This window comes from Bubalus bubalis, chromosome 3 (assembly GCF_019923935.1).
Source record: "Bubalus bubalis isolate 160015118507 breed Murrah chromosome 3, NDDB_SH_1, whole genome shotgun sequence".
Taxonomy (NCBI): Eukaryota; Metazoa; Chordata; class Mammalia; order Artiodactyla; family Bovidae; genus Bubalus; species Bubalus bubalis.
In genome coordinates, this window is record NC_059159.1 from 64,547,875 (window position 1) to 64,568,620 (window position 20,746).

The window sequence follows — 20,746 nt, forward strand, 5'->3', positions numbered from 1 at the left end:
AAACTACAGCAAAAATACACTGGAGAATTCATGCCTGAAATAATAGGGGCATTTTTATAATACTTTCTGGCACTTACATATGGCTACTCACCTGTAGCAAAAGAAAAACTGAAAAAAGGACATTTTGTGGCCATGTGTGGTTACTCACATTATTGGAGCTCTGGGTTATTTTTGTAAAATGGTGGACCACCTCAAACATGTCCTTTGCATGCGTGCTAAGTCACTTCAGTCGTGTCTCACTCTTTGTGACCCCATGGACTGTAGCCCACCAGGTTCCTCTGTCCATGGGATTTTCCAGGCAAGAATACTGGAGTGGGTTGCCATTTCCTCCTTCAGGGAATTGTCCTGATTGAACCTGGGTCTCTTACGTCTCCTGTGTTGGCAGGTGGGTTCTTTATGACTAGCTCCACCTGGGAAGCCCCAATGCGTCCTTCGGTGAACTCCAAAAAAAAAAAAAAAGAGTCCCCCAGAAACAGATCATACAGTGGCCTCTCCTGATCTGTGGGATTGAAGTGACAACACGAGGGACACAAAGCAAGCCAGCTGCTGCTCCTACCAGTGAGGGGCAACAACCGATGCCTTCTAGGACCCGCAGGGCTGGCACCAGGAACAGTTGCATCACTTTCTCAGCACCAGCAAGAAATGGAGCTATTAAACACTCCTGGAATCGCAGAGCACACATGGCGGGCAACTCACCAAATGGTTCTGAACACACCTGGTGTACGCATGCTTCGTGTATGCATCACTGTGGGGGGCCTAGCACTGCCTCTTGGTGATGGTGATGGGGCTGGTGCACCAACCATCCAGCCTCTCATCTGTTCTGTGTGCTCAGGGGCTTTCACCACCCCTTGCCTGCTGACACCTGGAGGAGGAGCAGGTGCTGGTAGGCACAGAGGGAGAATAAAGCCCAACCTGGCCACACCCTGCTGAGTACTGTCTTCTCCATCCCCCTGCTTCTCAATCCAGACCCGTGAGGATCAAGGCCATGAAACCCTCACGCCCACTGTAAGGACCAGAAACAAATTGGGCAACATGGTACAGGGCCTTAGTCAAAAGGGTGATTGTTAATGAGAGTTACGCTCATCTTGTTTGATTTCAGCAGTGGTCTGTGGCTCAGTGGTAAAGATCTTGCCTGCAGGAGATGCAAGAGATGAGGGTTCAATCCCTGGGTTGGGAAGATTCCCTGGAGAAGGGAATGGCAACCCACTCCAGTAATCTTGCCTGGAGAATCCCATGGACAGAGGAGCCTGGTGGGCTACAGGGTCCTTGGGGTCACAAAGAGTGGGACACGACTGAGCGACTGAGCACAGCACCAGGCAGCACTGCAGTGTATGCATGTAACTAACATTCTAGGATGTTAGCGTTGTTCCCACGCTGTGGCAACCACCTCTTTGTTGAGTTATTAATGAAATACCACTCCATGTAAACTCCTAGCTGATCAGCCCAGAAACTGAAATCTACATCCTGGTTAGAAGGTGGACATCTTCCTGTCATAAATGAAGACTTCAAGACCTTGGCTCCTCGAGTGGCGCACTGATGCTCAAATTTTATGCTGAGGATAAACGTTCCATTTCCTCTGTCTTGCTCGGCGGTTCTGAATATTACCCCATGTTACTTGTGTCCTGAAATGACTGTTATTATGTGCGGTAATCACTAGAGCTGAGCTGGCACGTTAAGTACCAATATCACAAGTTCTTCTAAAAAATCTAGTGTGTCTTTCCTCATAAGGCTTTAGAATAGCCAAGGGATTTGTCAGCATGAACGCAGCTACAAACAGGACCGGAGGGCTCTGGCAGATGAGCCCTGAACCTAGCCTCTGTCTCCAGGCCACTGGTTGTCTGCTCCTTCCACCCCCAGTGCCCACAGGTGGAAGGGAAGTGACCCCAGGCGACTCCAGGGCATTCAACCACCCAAAGCACAGAGAGAGCCATGAAGCACAGGTCCACCTGCCAAGACTGACTGGTCACCATTGAGATCTCCTTGGAGTGGTCAGTACGACTCCAAGACAGACCTCAAAACATCACTGCTGAAGTCCAGGCCCACTCTGTGCCCATACTCTTCTCTCGCCAGGACACAGGGCTCAGAGTCCCCGCCATGGCCCTATATACCCAGGACCACCTCTGCTCCAGGCCCAAGGGGGCAGCAGACTCAGTCTGGAGTCCCTGGTCACTTCAGTGTCCTTGGAATCCCTAGCCCTGCAGAAAAACCCTTGGGGTCCCAGGACTTGACTATGTGGACGTTGCCATGGTTACCGTCCCCTCACAGGTGTGACGTCACTTCCTCCTGACTTGCAGTGAGAGGAAGGGGCTGGGCTGTTCTGTCTGCTCACCGTCAGTATGGATCAGCTCTGTGACCAGAGTAGTATCAGCATGGAAGGTTCTGGTCACAGCTAACGACCACAGGACCAGGGAAAAGTCACATAAGAGAGGGGCTTCGCCTGTGCAATCTCCAGGGTTCCTTCTAGTGGGCAAGTCCTGTGGTCCCATCATTTCTTCTCCCTCTTGCAGCCGCCCCGCACCACCTCCTGGCCAACAGTCTAGAAACTTCAGCCAGGTTGCCAGGAAACACAGGTGATCTCTGGCTGCTAGCAAGAAGCTGCACAGAGCCTGCTTTCAAAAAGCGTGACCTTGAGGGACTTCCCTGGTGGTCCAGCAGTTAAGAATCCACCTGCTGATGCAGAGGATATGGGTTCAGTCGCCGGTCCAGGAAGATCCCACATGCATCGGCGCAACCAAGCCTGTGCACCTCAACTACGGAGCCTGAGCTCTAGAGTTCCCGTGCCTCAACTCCTGACGCCCGTGGGCCCTAGAGCCTGTGCTCCAGAGCAAGAGAAGTCACCACAGTGAGCAGCACGTGCACTGCAACTAGGGTAGCCCCTGCTTGTACAACCAGAGAAATACCGTACAGCAACAGAGACCCAGCACAACCCAAATAAACAAATAAAACGTTTTAAAAAAGCATGGCCTTTAAACCCATTGAATGATAGACAACCGCTACATTCCATGAAACAAAGGAAAACTCCCTTACACGTGAGGAAAACCCACTATATTCCACCCCTACAGCAATTAGTATGCATTATACTGTAAAATTTTAAGTGGCTTTTTAAAAGACACTAATGCTTGCCTTTTGTTTTCTGAGTCAAGAGTGAAAAAAAAGAATTCATTACCGCTGTGAATCCTTAAGGATATCTATTTCTCTCTCTTGCCTGAGAAAAACAAGACTCAAGAAGATCCTGAAACGATGTAAGAACCAGAGACGTCTAGGGCACCCGCCCAACCCCTCCTCGTTTTTCTGACCCTGGAGTAGCGGGATGGCCTACCTCCCCCTTGATCCTCCTCGTTCTCGCTCAGCAGTTTGCCCGCCGAATTGTACCACTTGAACTGGGGTTCGGGAAGGCCGGAGACGCTGCAGTTGATCAAGGCACTGTTCCCTTCCTTGACGATGATATGGTCGGTTCTGGCAACGACCACGGGCGCCGAGCCCACAGCCACGTCGGTGCCGTTTAAAGTGCTGCTGGTCACACTGCTGGCAGTCGCCAGAGTGGATACTAGGATTAACAAGGGCACAGGAGGCAGGAAGCACACAGGCAGATGTCTCTTCACTCCATCCATCTTCTTCGCTTGTTCTTTACAGCGGCAGAGCCAGCCGGCCGGGGGAATCCTCTAGTGGGTAACACTCTGCTCACAGCAGGCCAGGGGCCAAACCTGGCCTGGCTCCATGTAGTTGGCTCCTGATTAAAAACCTGTTTAGAAAAAAAAAAAGAAATGCATAAATACTAGCATTCATACTTTAAAATGATTATTTATAATATGTTAGAAACCCAGCTAAAACACACATCGGGCTAATTTTTAAATAGCACACCAAATATGAAGTTGTTCCAAACGTTCATGGAAATCATGATATACGAATTTGTCACTTCTGCTACTGAAGCATATGACTCCTAGCAGGAACAGCGTAACTTTATATCACACGACCTTGCAGGGCTCAAAGGCCAACCCCGGCTTTCCTCAGTCAGCACCGCGAGGCCTCCTCTCACCCCCCACCTGTCTGCTTGTGGACCCCGGAGTGCACTGGGTGCTCGGAATCTCTCTCTGCCACTGGACAGGCCGTCTTCCTGCTGCAGTGCACCCGGGGGTCTCCCCCAGCATCAGCTGGCATGCCCCTCCCCCGACTGGGATGCCCTTCCCCTTTCAGGCAACCACTCCAGCGCCCTCTGCCCCGGCGACCCTCCCCTCCCCCCGACGTCACTCACTGAACTCCTTGGTCTCCATCTTCACGTGCCTCCTGGGATGTAGGGTGTGACATGGTGGGTGGCTGCACTTGCTCCCCCAAGATCTAACCCCCGCCTACTGCCCTCCCCTCCATCTCAACCACTAAGCACATGGCCACACCCCGGGGCCTTTCTCCTCTCCACATTCTAAGTTCTGAAGTTCCAGGTCATCCTGAGGTTCTCAGTAGCCGTCCTGCCCTGCACCCCACCTGCTCAGTGCCCTCTCTGGGTTCCTGGTCTCCTGACTCCCCTCAGGCTGCCCCCGCTGCCCCGGCCAGCACCCGGGCACACAGACCCCACCCCCCCGAAGACCGTGTCCTCCTGCCAGCGTCCAGCGGGATCCAACCCACCCCAGGATGTCCTGGCTCCCACTGCAGAGGCCTGCACAGAACTGGGGATGAACTACACCCACGACCTGCTCGCAGAAACCAAGGCACGTCGCCGGCCCAGCCAGGATCCCAGCTTGCGGGTCCACTGTCCTCTTCCCTCCATGGTCTCTCCAGCTTCAGAACCAACACTGTGGCCCAGCGGTGGTACAGCCTGCCCCCCACAGTGTGCGGGGCTGAGTCCCCTCGTCCGCCTCCCACCCACTGGGGAGGCCTCCTGCCTCTCAGCTGCAAGCCATCAGCTCCTCTAACAGGGACACTCGGTGTCCACCTGCTCTCTGTTGAAGCGGGTCCTGCTCACATCGCCAGTCTCTTCCTTACCAGGCAACTGTCACTGTGACAGCGGCTGTCCCCATCCGCTCCTCCTGTGGGGCCTCTGTGCTCCACCCCCCACTGACAGTGCTCCCTGTTCTTCCCCAGCCCCTCTCCTTCCCCTGCGGCCGGTGCTGCCACCTCCCACCCGAGCACCCTCTGGGCCAGATTCCTGGTTCTGACCCCTTCCCTGGGGACAGTACCACCCACAGCTCACGCACTTCCTCACCAGGATGCCCTGCGGGGACTCGTGTCAGTGCCCTCGGACCAGCTGGTCAATCTGCCAAACAGGCTGTGGCACCGTCTATGCAGGAAGGTGCAGGGACAGTCCTCAACTCCACCATCACCCTCTTCCTTTCTGAACGTCCCTAACCCCACACTGTGAACTCCACCTGCTGAACACTGCTTGGGCGGGCCCCCCGTTTCTGTGTCCTCTGAGGCCCTCCCTGGGGGTCTCCATGTCTCCCTCCTAGGAGCAGGGAGGGAGCCTTCTGGGCTGACCGCCAGCCTTCAGTCTTGGCCCAGGTTCCAGGCTGACCCCTCCAACCGCTCTAAACACGAGCCACATGGTGCCCCTACTTTCTGTAGCAAGAATCTGCGCCTTTGCGTGCTGTGCTACACGATCTGGATTCCTTATCCCTGCTATTTAAAAAGAATTACTGAACATCTACTATGAAAGTGAAAGTGTTGGTTGCTCAGTCTTCTCCGACTCTTTGCGACTCTTATGCATGGCAGGCCCCCAGGCTGCTCTGTCCGTGGGATTTCCCAGGCAAGAATACTGGAGTGGGTTGCCATTTCCTTCCCCACTGGATTGAACTCATGTCTCCTGCACTGCAGGCAGATTCTTCACCTGAGCCACCAGGAAACATCTACTATGGGCAGACGTTATTCTAGGCCCCCAAGACAGATGAACAGACAATACAGATCTTTCCTGTGGAGGTTTTATCTTCATGGGGAAAAGCAGAGTAAACACCATGTGTATAAGAACTTCGGATAACCACACATGCTTTGAAAAACACACCATGATGCACCTGAGTGCCAAATGAGGCAGTCCTGGAGAACTTCCCTGAGGGGGTGGCCTCGGAGCTCTTTGGGGATCACCCAGGTCCCAGAAAAGGGCGCTCCAGGAAGAGCCAACCACTAAAGCAAATGGGGCACTACCAGATGTGTCAAAGAGGACAGGTCCAGATCTCCTAGGGCTCTAGACGACAGAGTAAGGAACCTGGATTTTATCAGACATTCATCGAAAAATGTTATGCAGGGGAGAGAGAGGATATGATTTCTCTGGACCATAGCCTGCCAGACTCCTCTGTCCATGGGCTTCTCTAGGCAAGAATACTGGAGAGGGTTGATATTTTCTCCTCCAGAGTCTTTCCAACTCAGGGATCAAACTCACATCTCTTGCACATACTGCACTGGCAGGCAGATTCTTTACTGCCAAGCCACTCAGGTCAGATCAGATCAGTCGCTCAGTCGTGTCCGACTCTTTGCGACTCCATGAATCGCAGCACGCCAGGCCTCCCTGTCCATCACCAACTCCCGGAGTTCACTCAGACTCACGTCCATCTCATCCTCTGTCGTCCCCTTCTCCTCATGCCCCCAATCCCTCCCAGCATCAGAGTCTTTTCCAATGAGTCAACTCTTCACATGAGGTGGACAAAGTACTGGAGTTTCAGCTTTAGCATCATTCCTTCCAAAGAAATCCCAGGGCTGATCTCCTTCAGAATGGACTGGTTGGATCACCTTGCAGTCCAAGGGACTCTCAAGAGTCTTCTCCAACACCACAGTGCAAAAGCATCAATTCTTTGGTGCTCAGCCTTCTTCACAGTCCAACTCTCACATCCATACATGACCACAGGAAAAACCATAGCCTTGACTAGACGAACCTGTGTTGGCAAAGTAATGTCTTTGCTTTTGAATATGCTTTCTAGGTTGGTCATAATTTTCCTTCCAAGGAGTAAGCGTCTTTTAATTTCATGGCTGCAGTCACCATCTGTAGTGATTTTGGAGCCCAGAAAAAGAAAGTCTGACACTGTTTCCACTGTTTCGCCACCTATTTTCCATGAAATGCCGAGCCACTGGGGAAGCCAAAAATCAACTTTACTGTGCTGTAATTTACAAATTAATAAAAGTACCCATTTAGGGTACGCATTTTAATAGGTTTGGGCAGATTTACACACCCATGTAACCACAACAATACACAACATGTGGAATGCTTCCATCATGACCAGAAGCACTCTTGTGCACCTTCCAGTTTTAGCTTTTCCATGGACCCACTTTGGTTACTTTGTACATGGTGTAAGGAAGAACCAAGGTTCATTTCCTCCCCACAGGGGCATCTAGCTGTGTTTGCATCATCTATAGAAAATACCCTCCTTTTTCAGTGGCTGGCCTTGCCCCTTGTCAAACACAATGAGTCTGTTTCTACACTCCTCCTGTTCCACTAGTGCTGATGTCTTTCCCGAGGCCAATACCATCCGGACCATACTGTCAACCTCAACATGTCTCTGTGGAGTCTGACATGTTCCCTGACACTTTAGATGCCCAATGAATTGTTGAATGAATGAATCTGTCTTCAAAAGAAGAAATCATCATTCCAACTGTGTGGATAAAAACACTGAAGAGGTACTGGGGATGATAAGGCAGCTTCAGGTCACAGATTTCTTCAGTAGGAAAGACACACACACTCCCCACAGGGCTGGGTGCCTTTCTTTCCTGGACAGCCCACATGTGACTCTCCAGCAGCAACTCTGGGGCCCAGGATCATGACACATTACCCCCCGAGACTATGGTTTTCTCTACGTGGCTCATCTTGTGGTTTTCTTTCAGCAGAAGTTATCAAGCTGAGCTGCTCCTTACCCAACAGTTAAGACATGGCCTCAGGTTTGAGAGCAACTAGGCGAGGATCCTGGAGTAGGCAATGGCACCCCACTCCAGTACTCTTGCCTGGAAAATCCCATTTACAGAGGAGCCTGGTGGGCTGCAATCCATGGGGTGACTAAGAGTCGGATACGACTGAGCGACTTCACTTTTCACTTTCATGCATTGGAGAAGGAAATGGCAACCCACTCCACTGTTCTTGCCTGGAGAATCTCAGGGACGGGGGAGCCTGGTGGGCTGCCATCTATGGGGTCGTACAGAGTCAGACACGACTGAAGTGACTTAGCAGCAGCAGCAGCAGCAGCAGCAGCAGGCGAGAATCCCGGATCTAATCCCCCTGACAACCAGGCTGTCTGTTACTACTGGTAACAGACTTACCAGTAAAGACTGTTACAAGGATTTATGATCACATGTATGTCAAACATGCACTGCTTGGCTTGATAAATAAAAATTACTAATACAATGTACAAAGAATCCTTCACTGAAATTAATGCTTCTTGAGTTTACTCTAAGTTATATCACATTTTGTTTTCAGTTCTGTTGAATACATTGTGACTGCCATCCCACCACTGGAAATCATGACAAATGATTTGCAGCCATGGTTCCTCTGAAGGGGCTCAGATCTGAGAAGTGCGAGCACCATGGCCAGCACCTGTGGTCACTCCAACTCCCTAGAGACAGTCGAGGGCAGATGCTGACCAAGGACCTCAGGGAGAATGAGAAAGAAGTCATAGTAGGAGACAGGTTCTCATGAATATGTGCTGTAAATACACTGTGACTTTTTTTTTTTTGCAATTAGAGAGAATGCAGTAAATGCAGACTTTCAGTTCAGTTCAGTCACTCAGTCGTGTCCGACTCTTTCACCCAGACTCAAGTCCATTGAGTCAGTGATGCCATCCAGCCATCTCATCCTCTGTCGTCCCCTTTTCCTCCTGCCCCCCAATCCCTCCCAGCATCAGGGTCTTTTCCAATGAGTCAACTCTTCACATGAAATGGCCAAAGTACTGGAGTTTCAGCTTTAGCATCATTCTTTCCAAAGAACATCCAGGACTGATCTCCTTTAGAATGGACTGGTTGGATCTCCTTGCAGTCCAAGGGACTCTCAAGAGTCTTCTCCAACACCATAGTTCAAAAGCATCAATTCTTTGGCGCTCAGCTTTCTTCACAGTCCAACTCTCACATTTATACATGACTACTGGAAAAACCATAGCCTTGACTAGACGGACCTTTGTTGGCAAAGTAATGTCTCTGCTTTAAGCATAGTCAAAGCTATGGTTTTTTCAATAGTTGTGTACAAGTGTGAGAGCTGGGCCATAAAGAAGGCTGAGCACTGAAGAATTGATGCTTTCAAACTGCAGTGCAGGAGAAGACTCTTCAGGGTCACTTGAACTGCAAGAAAATGAAACCAGTCAATCCTAAAAGAAATTAACCCTGAATATTCATTGGAAGGACTGATGCTGAAGCTGAAGCTCCAGTACTTTGGTCACTTGACATCAAGAGCTGACTCACTGGAAAAGACCCTGATGCTGGGAAAGACTGAGGGCAAAGGAGAGGGGGGCAGCAGAGGATGAGATGGTTGGATGGCATTGCCAACTCAATGGACATCAGTTTGGGCAAGCTCTGGCAGACAGTGAACAGGGGAGCCTGGCATGCTGCAGTGCATGCAGTCGCAAAGAGCTGGACACGACTTAACAAATGATCAACCACAGGTCTGAGAAGCATGAGCACCATGGGCAGAGCGTGGGGTCAGTCTGACTCCCTGGAGTCAGGGGAGGCCTGTGCAGACGCTGACCAAGGACCTCAGAGAGAAACAGAAAGAAGACACAGCAGGAGAGGTTCTCGTGCATATGTGCAGTGAGCACACTATGACGTTTTTTTCTCCCCCGCAATTAGGAAGAATATGGTAAATGGGAGATCGTACTAGGCTTTAAGATGCATAAATCAGACGTACTTTCAAACAAAAGCTGGCCACATGGTTTCTACTTTCCAACACACTGTGCAGGCCAGGACAAAGAGAAGAGGAGACTACTGTCCAATCATCTCCCAATCATGTCCATCAGTGTTCTGGGCTAGAAACACAGTAACTGTTCTGGACTGCCATCTGGTTCCCTCAGAGACCTTACCAGGTAAGGGGTGGAGGCATCCCCTCCCACCCCACCCCCATGCAGGCCAAGTAGGGAGCTGACTCATCCCTCCCTTCCTTCCCCATCTGAAAAGTCACTGAGGCACTTAGAGAACAGAATGTGTCATTTATGGGCTGTTTGTAATCCAGGCATTTTTACTCTAAAAACTCTCTGTGAACATTTATTTTTGAAAAGAAAGCATTTAATGCACATGAATGAATGAACAGTTTTTAATTAAGAATTCATCCTATTTCATGCAGTGCCCTTTCAAGTTCAGATTTTTACAAAAGTATCTATTATGTGCCGGGCACACTGCCAGTGACCTGCGGAGTCAACATGCCATAGAATGCAGAGTTACAGGCCGTGTCTACTTACAGTGGCCTGCGGTGAGAGCCAGCAGTTAGTTCAGTGTGCTCTGCCAGTGCCGGGAGCATGGGGGTGGGCTGGCGACACTGGGAATGGGTGTTTTCTGTTGGCCTCCCCAGTACGCAGCCCCACTCCAGCTCTGTCCCCACCCCCGGAGTCCCATGGTGCAGACCTGAGTCCTAATTGTCCCAGGGCGGGTACAGCTTGTTCCAGACTCCCTGACACCCCTCCCACACAAGCCCTTGAGTTCTCAGGGACGCAGGGCAGCTCAGCAGACTCTTCTCCCTCCCCAGCACCCAAGGTCCTGCCTCCTTCCTTCCACACCTGCTCTGCAGCTACACTGGGGTGGAAGCCCCAGGCAGCTGCTCAAGAGGCAGGAGTCCCCAAAAGAACAGAAAGACATCACGTCCCTTTGCACGCTGGGAAAACGTTCCACAAATGGACTTTGTTCAGCTTGTCGGACTTTGCACATGGTATCGCGAGGAGTTCAGTTAATATCACCGTCACACTCAGAAAGACATTTCAGCCTCTGAAGAATAAATCACGAGGGCTAAAATCCACCAGCTTAAAACACAGTCCTTCAGAATACAACAAGGAAGGCCACAGATCCCCAAAACCAGGCTTACCCACGGCCACAATAGACGAATTGTTGAGGTTCACGGGTAAGCTCGGAAAACTTTCACAGAATACTTGACTTTAAAAATAAATGAAACAAAAGAGAAAACAGTTAGCAAGCATCAAAGGTCCTTTCTTTAGCTTGGCCCTTCCCCTACTTCCAAACAACTGCATTTTATCTAAATGCATTTTAATAAAATGCTCTGTGGAGTCTTATTTGCTATCTCTTCACCTATAATAAAACATGACTCTTGGCCATGAAGCTCTGGAGTTGGAAGGGAAAGGGCCTCTTGTGTCAGGGTGTTCTGAACTACATGAATGTACATGATTGTTTTGTTCTTGGCAGGGTCCACGCTGGCACTTCCCCATCAACCGTGATGAATCATTTTATACTTCATACAACAGCGTTTTGTCACAACATCTACAAAGAGTCATCACTGGCTCTCACTTGTGCAGAAGTGATGTAAGCAGCACAGAGGCCTCCCTTCAGAGAAGACGCATTCTTGATCGGTCCCTATTCCTCAGGTGCGGTGGGAAATCTCAACTTCCTGTGGAACGGAGAGGGCTGGACACAGTACGTCGTAGATGCTATCATTGAAAACTGACAGCCTTGGGACTTCCCTGGCCGTCCAGTGGTGAAGACTCTGCCTTCCAGGGCAGGCGGGGCAGGTTCAGTCCCTGGCTGGGGAGCTAAGAATCCCACATGCCTTACAGCCACCCCTCACCCCCACAAAAAACCCCATAAAACAGAAGCAATATTATAACAAATTCAATAAAGACTTAAAAAAAAAAAAAGAGTAGTCCGAATTGAAAAAAAAAAACCACAAAATAAAAAAACACAAGACAACTGATAGCCAGCTGCCACCACCCTGGTTTAGCTATCTTCCTGGAGCTTCCTTTCCTGTGTCTTAGAATCAGTGAAAAACACCCACACTAAGCTTTTTAACCTGGGCTTCCCTGGTGGCTCAGCAGTAAAGGACCCACGTGCCACTGCAGGAGATGCAGGTTCGGTCCCTGGGTTGGGAAGATCTCCTGGAGAAGGAAATGGCAACCACTTCCAGTATCCTCGCCCGGGAGTCCCACGGACAGAGGAGCCCGGCGGGCCACGGGGTCACAACAGTAGGACAGAACTGAGCGACTAAACAAGAACAGACCTTCTTTTACAAACATGGCTTAAAAATGACTTTCCTTTGCAATTTTAAAGGAAAATGACAAAATTCTACCAGCCCATTCTTTCTCCAATCACTTGCGTATTTAGGTAGTGAAGGTGACGTCTGAACACGGGCTGTGCTGTGTGCTATGCTTAGTCGCTCAGTCGTGTCTGACTCTTTGTGACCCCACGGACTGTAGCCGGGCAGGCTCCTCTGTCCATGTGATTTCCCAGGCAAGAATACTGGAGTAGGTTGTCATTTCCTTCTCCAGGGGATCTTCCCACCCAGCAATCGAACCTGGGTCTTCTGCACTTCAGGCAGATCAGGCAGATTCTTGAGCAACTGAGCTACAAGGGAGATGCCCGAACACAAGCTAAGGGCGTCTAAAGCCAAGATGAAGAGTTGTGTGGAGCAAGCGTGTTCCTGCATGGGTGACTGCAGCCCAGCCACAGCATTTAAGTCCTCAATCAGCTGAGTTCTGTCTCGATGTCCAAAGTCATGTTAGAGAAAGAGGGTCACGGAGTCCTTCTTTCTTCCTGACATGTACTCTGGCATGTATGCCTGTGCAGGGATCCTGACGCCTCTCATCACACAAAGCTAACTCCCCACCCAGACGGAGATGTGAAGGTTACAGGAAAGGAGGAAGAGCATCTTTGGAGGCACCCAGCATCCGTCCACACCACTGCGCAGTAACTGAGGAGATTCCCTATGCCAGGCACACTGCTGTGGAGCACACGGGGAGGACAGGTCCTTACCCCAGTCCTCCAGAGTTGAGGAGGAGGACACAGAGAGTGAACCAACAGTCACAGGAAAGTGGGACATCAGACAGGGCTCAAAGAGCCACGTGGTACCGCACAGGAGACCGCAGTGGTGCAGGCTCCAGGAAGAACCTTCTAAGGAAGTCACCCTGGGATCTAATGACAAAGGAGTTCACCAAGGGGGCCAGGGCCCAAAGAGACCACGGTGCTTGGAGTGGACCTGGCATGTGGGGAAATGGATATGACGGTGATGGCTGGCTGAGTCACTACGTCGTGTCCGACTCTTGCGACCCACATGCACTGGACCCCACGTGCACTGGTAGCCCCGTGCACTCAGGCTCCTCTGTCCACTGGATGCTCCAGACAAGAGTACTGGAGCACGGTGTCATTTCTGCCTCCAGGGGATCTTCCACACCCAAGGATCGAACCTGTGTCTCTTGCATTGGCAGGCGAGATTTTTTTTTTTTTTTTACCACTGAGCCACCAGGAAAGCCCCAGTTCAGTTCAGTCACTCAGTGGGGTCCGACTTTTTGTGACCCCATGAATCGCAGCACGCCAGGCCTCCCTGTCCATCACCAACTCCCGGAGTTCACCCAGACTTACGTCCATCAAGTCAGTGATGCCATCCAGCCATCTCATCCTCTGCCGTCCCCTTCTCCTCCTGACCCCAATCCCTCCCAGCATCAGGGTCTTTTCCAATGAGTCAACTCTTCACATGAGGTGGACAAAGACTGGAGTTTCAGCTTTAGCATCATTCCTTCCAAAGAAATCCCAGGGCTGATCTCCTTCAGAATGGACTGGTTGGATCTCCTTGCAGTCCAAGGGACTCTCAAGAGTCTTCTCCAACACCACAGTTCAAAGGCATCAATTCTTCAGCGCTCAGCCTTCTTCACAGTCCAACTCTCACATCCATACATGACCACAGGAAAAATCATAGCCTTGACTAGATGAACCTCTGTTGGCAAATAATATCTCTGCTTTTGAATATGCTATCTAGGTTGGTCATAACTTTCCTTCCAAGGAGTAAGCGTCTTTTAATTTCATGGCTGCAGTCACCATCTGTAGTGATTTTGGAGCCCAAAAAAATAAAGTCTGACATTGTTTCCACTGTTTCCCCATCTATTTCCCATGAAGTGAGGGGACCAGATGCCATGGTCTTCGTTTTCTGAATGTTGAGCTTTAAGCCAACTTTTTCACTCTCCACTTTCACCTTCATCAAGAGGCTTTTGAGTTCCTCTTCACTTTCTGCCATAAGGGTGGTGTCATCTGCATATCTGAGGTTATTGATATTTCTCCCGGCAATCTTGATTCCAGCTTGTGTTTCTTCCAGTCCAGCATTTCTCATGATGCACTCTGCATATAAGTTAAATAAGCAGGGTGACAATATACAGCCTTGACGTACTCCTTTTCCTATTGGAACCAGTCTATTGTTCCATGTCCAGTTCTAACTGTTGCTTCCTGACCTGCATGTAGGTTTCTCAAGAGGCAGTTCAGGTGGTCTGGTATTCCCATCTCTTGAAGAATTTTCCACAGTTTATTGTGATCCACACAGTCAAAGGCTTTGGCATAGTCAATAAAGCAGAAATAGATATTTTTCTGGAACTCTCTTGCTTTTTCCATGATCCAGCGGATGTTGGCAATTTGATCTCTGGTTCCTCTGCCTTTTCTAAAACCAGCTTGAACATCTGGAAGTTCACGGTTCACATACTGCTGAAGCCTGGCTTGGAGAATTTTGAGCATTACTTTACTAGTGTGTGAGATGAGTGCAATTGTGCGGTAGTTTGAGCATTCTTTGGCATTGCCTTTCTTTGGGATTGGAATGAAAACAGACCTTTTCCACTCCTGTGGCCACTGCTGAGTTTTCCAAATTTGCTGGCATATTGAGTGCAGCACTTTCACAGCATCATCTTTCAGGATTTGAAATAGCCCCACTGGAATTCCATCACCTCCACTAGCTTTGTTCGTAGTGATGCTTTCTAAGGCCCACTTGACTTTACATTCCAGGATGTCTGGCTGTAGGTCAGTGATCACACCATCGTGATTATCTGGGTCATGACCAACATTATACAAATTTGTACATCAAGGATGATCTGCACACAGGTAACGGGGGAGTGACCCCCAGATGAGGTTGGCTGCTCCTGCTGCTAAGTCACTTCAGTCATGTCCAACTCTGTGCAACACCATAGATGGCAGCCCACCAGGCTCCCCCGTCCCTGGGATTCTCCAGGCAAGAACACTGAAGTTGGTTGCCATTTCCTTCTCCAATGCATGAAAATTGAAAAGTGAAAGTGAAGTCGCTCAGTCGTGTCTGACTGTTAGCGACCCCATGCACTGCAGCCTACTAGGCTCCTCCATCCATGGGATTTTCCAGGCAAGAGTACTGGGAGTGGGGTGCCATTGCCTTCTCCAGATGAGGTTGGCAAGGTCACTGAACAATTCAGAAGGAGCTAGAACAAAAGGTCTCATTCTACGCTATGAACTACACTGATGTTCAGGCCTCTACAGCATCGTACGCTTGGTTATTTTTCTGATACACAGAAGGCATCTAACTTTTCAAAAATGGATGTATTAAATCACTGTTTTTCAAACCTAACAATGAATGAGAGGCGCCAAGATGTCATCTCTGTAATACTTAATTTTTTTAATGGATCCAGCATAAAAAGAAACCCTTCTTGGGTCTTCATTTTTTTCCACATGCTGTGCCTTTTCTGATTAAAAGTTAGAATCATCTTACTCCTCTGCCATCATCTTCCACTTTTCCATGGAGAGTGGCATGGAAGCACATACACTGCCATATGTAAAACAGAGCCAATGGAAATTTTCTGTATGACTCAGGGAACCCAAACTGGACCTACAGGGGTGGGAAAGGGTGGGAGGTGGGAGGGAGGTACCAGACCGAGGGGACACATGTATACCTATGGCTGATTCGTTTTGATGTTTGACAGACAACAACAAAATTCTGTAAACCAATTATCCTTCAATTAAAAAACAAATAAATTTAAAATAAATAAATATTTTAAAAAGAGGAATAAAGTAGGAATCATATAAAATAAAACTCATAAATATAATTTTTAGAAAAGGAGAAAGAGAAAAGGAACAGTATTAAAGGTTTTCCACTAGTATTAGTCGCTCAGTCGTGTCCGACTCTTAGCGACCCCATGGACTGTCACCTACCAGGCTCCTCTGTCCATGGGATTCTCCAGGCAAGAGTACTGGCGTGGGTTGCCATTCCCTTCTTTACGGGATCTTCACCTAAGACTATTGTCAGGCAGGATAAAAACAGGTCTATTGCATGTATCTGTTCACAGAACAAGAATGTTAGGTCTGGAAAACCTTGGGCGTCTCTTCTCAAAGGTTTTTTTGTTTTTGGTGGGGTTTTCTGTTTGTTTTGGTTTTTTAACACAAGGTAATCATGATGGTGTGATCACTCACCTAGAGCCAGACATCCTGGAATGTGAAGTCAAGTGGGCCTTAGAAAGCATCACTATGAACAAAGCTAGTGGAGGTGATGGAATTCCAGTGGAGCTATTTCAAATCCTGAAAGATGATGCTGTGAAAGTGCTGCACTCAATATGCCAGCAAATTTGGAAAACTCAGCAGTGGCCACAGGACTGGAAAAGGTCAGTTTTCATTCCAATCCCAAAGAAAGGCAATGCCAAAGAATGCTCAAACTATCACACAACTACACTCATCTCACACGCTAGTAATGCTAAAAATTCTCCAAGCCAGGCTTCAGCAATACGTGAACCGTGAACTTCCTGATGTTCAAGCTGAATTTAGAAAAGGTAGAGGAACCAGAGATCAAATTGCCAACATCCGCTGAATCATGGAAAAAGCAAGAGAGTTCCAGAAAAACATCTATTTCTGCTTTATTGACTATGCCAAAGCCTTTGACTGTGTGGATCACAATAAACTGTGGAAAATTCTGAAAGAGATGGGTATACCAGACCACCTGAACTGCCTCTTGAGAAACCTACATGCAGGTCAGGAAGCAACAGTTAGAACTGGACATGGAACAATAGACTGGTTCCAAATAGGAAAAGGAGTACGTCAAGGCTGTATATTGTCACCCTGCTTATTTAATTTATATGCAGAGTACATCATGAGAAACACTGGGCTGGGAGAAGCACAAGCTGGAATCAAGATTGCCAGGAGAAATATCAATAACCTCAGACGTGCAGACGATACCACCCTTATGGGAGAAAGTGAAGAGGAACTCAAAAGCATCTTGATGAAAGTGAAAGAGGAGAGTGAAAAAGTTGGCTTAAAGCTCAACATTCAGAAAACTAAGATCATGGCATCTGGTCCCATCACTTCATGGGAAATAGATGGGGAAACAGTGGAAACAGTGTCAGACTTAATTTTTTTGGGCTCCAAAATCACTGCAGATGGTGATTGCAGCCATGAAATTAAAAGACACTTACTCCTTGGAAGGAAAGTTATGACCAACCTAGATAGCATATTAAAAAGCAGAGATATTACTCTGTCAACAAAGGTCTATCTAGTCAAGGCTATGGTTTTTTCAGTGGTTATGTATGGATGTGAGAGTTGAACTGTGAAGAAAGCTGAGTGCCGAAGAATTGATGCTTTTGAACTGTGGTGTTGAAGAAGACTCTTGAGAGTCCCTTGGACTGCAAGGAGATGCAACCAGTCCATTCTAAAGGAGACCAGTCAGTCCTGAATATTCATTGGAAGGTCTGATGCTGACGCTGAAACTCCAATACTTTGGCCATCTCATGTGAAGAGCTGACTCATTGGAAAAGACCCTGATGTTGGGAGGGATTGGGGGCAGGAGCAGAAGGAAATGAAAGAGGATGAGATGGCTGGACAGCATCACTGACTCAATGGATATGAGTTAGGGTAAACTCCAGGAGTTGGTAATGGACAGGAAGGCCTGGTGTCCTGGGATTCATGGGGTCGCAAAAAGTCAGACACGACTGAGTCACTGAACTGAACTGAATTGAAGACAGAGAGACCAAAGAAGGTAAGAGACTGCCTGGGGACACACAGTTTAGTGGCTTCAAACCAGGATAAAAAGCCATGCCCATATAAGATCTGATATCATATTAAAACCTCTTGGCTCCATAAAGGTAGTTTTTCATTGTTCTGGCAGCTGAGACAGACACTGAGGGCTGTTCTAATCACACGAGTATCTTTCAGAAGAGTTTACTGATGTTTTGCCTGTATTTTACATCTTTGAATTCTCATTTCAAATGATCAGGCTAAAACAGTTTGGGGCCCAATTAATGAAAATCATTACTTGATCAGAGAGATACTTCCTCAGAAATCTGACAGTCCAGGGAATAAACCAGACCTGGGGACTGAATACAAATGGGATCAACCACTGGTGAGGGGGTGCATTGTGCTGCCACACCCATTCCTGAAGCATGGCAGGAGGCGGACAGAAGGTGAGGATGCTGCGTTGGCATTCTTCTCTCACCTCGGACCCCGTGATGATCAGATCACGTATCAGACTTAAAGCTGGTACAGAAGCACCTTGAGCTGTTTCTCACTTTCTCCTCCTGTCTCTATCACTAGGTGTTTTCCCAGATTCTCCTTCTACTTATAAAAAAAACCTGAAACTAAATTATGTCCTTTCAAAACATTCTCCCTATCCTTTGGAGAGTGTATATAGGGAAATTCAATCAACCGTCAGTTTGATCCCTGGGTGGGAAGATCTCCTGGAGAAGGAAATGGTAACCCACTCCAGTATTCTTGCCTGGAGAATGCCATGGACAGAGAAGCCTGGGGGGCAAGAGTCCATGGGGTAGCACAGAGTCAGAGATGACTGAGCGTGCATGCATGCTGCTATAGGGAGATTCAAATTTTCATTCTAGAGCAATTAATTTTCTCTTATTGGCTAATCTACAGCATAGCTTCAGCTGACCTTCCATCCTTCCTTGTTTAATTTCACCGTGAGTCCATTTTCAAGACACTCATGACGTACTTTGTAAAAAGCTCCTCCGTGCAAAGTGAGACCAGGTAGGAGCTGGGGCGCATCTGGGAGCCTAGACGTCTCCACAGGCCAGAACTGCCTTCCCGCCTGGAACAACAGGCAGAGGCACCCATGTTCTGGAGCGATGCGTGATGGATGTGCTGATCCTGAGCCCTGCCCATGAGTCCGGTGCTCTGCCTCGATAGAGGGGTAGCCTCCTCCCCCCACAGGCTGCATAAACCAGAGACCAATATTCTTAACCTGCTTCCTAAATATGATGTTCAGGCTTGAAGTGACTGTGAATTTAGATTTTCTCAGATTCTGGCACACATAGTAAACACTTAAGGCCGTGGCAGAGAAAGCCCCTTTCTCAACCCAATCTGCCTGTACATGGACGACCTCCCACTGGTCAATGTTGATGCCCCGTGTGGACTGGGTGGGGAGGGGGGGTTTCTCCACTGACTGGGGTGCATGGCTGGTTATTTCTTCTCCAAACCCACCATCCTGTGACCACAACAAGCAGGGGTGTGGCTGTGCTGTGGAGGGAGGGAGCTGGGAGGTGTCAGTCTGTAGATGAAGGTCCTCCTGCAGGAAATTAAGTGGGATAGAACACCAGATCACCAGCTGCCTCTGGGCTCTTCCTTTTGATAGACTACCTTACTGGTTTTCCAAATGGCTCAGTGGTAAAGAATCTGCCTGCAATGCAGGAGACGTGCATTCGATCCCTGGGTCAGGAAGATCCCCTGGAGAAGGGAATGGCTCCCCACTCCAGTATTCTTGCCTGGGAAATCCCATGGACAGAGGAGCCTGGTGGGCTACAGTCCATGGGGTAGGGCTGCAAAGGGTCATACACAAGTAAGTATACACACACACACACACCCCTTACTGGGCATCCACACAGACCCTGCTTTCCTCCAAATTCCACCCATTTCTTAGGAATTCTAGGTAACTGTGCCCATTCTTTACCACAAATCTAAGTTTAAAACATAAATCACGGTTTCCCTAGAGCTCAGCCGTCGACATATACTTGCGGGAGAGGCAGGGCACTGCCCATGAGCCCCTGGACGTGGGCAGGGCCAAGGACTCAGGCCTGCAAGGCAAGTGAGGTTTATGGGACTCTGGTACGTACCTATGATTGAGGAAATGGCATTTATATTTCACAGAGTCAAAACCACCCCTCACTCCTGGTCTCCCTGGTGTCTGATTAGTGCCATTGAGAGTTACCGCAGAGGGACTGGATCACTTGGGGAGTCTTCCTTCATCAGAATAAAATCTCATCTATTTGAGAAAATATGCTCATAACTGCAGAGAGCAGTTAGAAAGCTTTTGTTCTCCTTACCAGCCCCGCAGTCACAAAGTGGTCACATGAGTGCTCTTAACAGGCTCTCTCTAAGAACCAGATCTTAACAAAGACAGGAGAGATCTTGTAATTCCAACTCTACTAGATTCAATTCTTGTTCACAGCATGAAAACAACTTCCCTTATACTCATCTGGCATTTATGATGTATAAGACACACCCTCAGATACTACCTCTTAGAGCCTTGCCACGACCCTACGACATGGGAAGGACCATGTAGATCTGTCTACATTGACAGCGAAAGAGGCCAAGGCCAAGCTGCCCACTGTACAGGGAGGCCCCGCGGACCCTGTGACCCTGGCTGGGGCTCCTGCCTCCTGGTCACAGTGACTGGGGGTCAGATGTCACGGCCAGGGCAAACTGGCTAAATGCCACTAACGGCCAAACTGCCGTAACTGCCATTTTCAAATGGTGATTTTTAAATATTTTCATATTTTTTAAGTTATTGTTTTAAAATTTTGGATATAGAGCAATAATTTCCAAAATGTGTTTGAACCAGAATAACCTTCTAGCTGAGTTCAATGCATATATCTTAAGGTCAATCTTCCCTAAAGTTTAAGTGTGTTTCAATGTGACACTGTGGAAAATTATC

General features: G+C 48.7%; 1 protein-coding gene across 3 annotated transcripts in view; it reads right to left on the reverse strand.

The window, feature by feature from the left end:
• Positions 1-20,746, reverse strand: part of MFAP3L (microfibril associated protein 3 like) — a 50,246-nt gene that overhangs the window by 15,629 nt on the left and 13,871 nt on the right. For 2 of the 3 annotated variants that reach the window (XM_045164983.1, XM_045164982.1), the window contains exon 2: positions 3,320-3,742. In XM_045164983.1, the coding sequence (XP_045020918.1) occupies positions 3,320-3,611 (292 nt within the window). In that variant the 5' untranslated portion in view covers positions 3,612-3,742. Of the gene's footprint in view, positions 1-3,319; positions 3,743-4,252; positions 4,340-20,746 lie in introns of those variants that run through there. The other variant, XM_045164984.1, reaches the window with a different exon arrangement.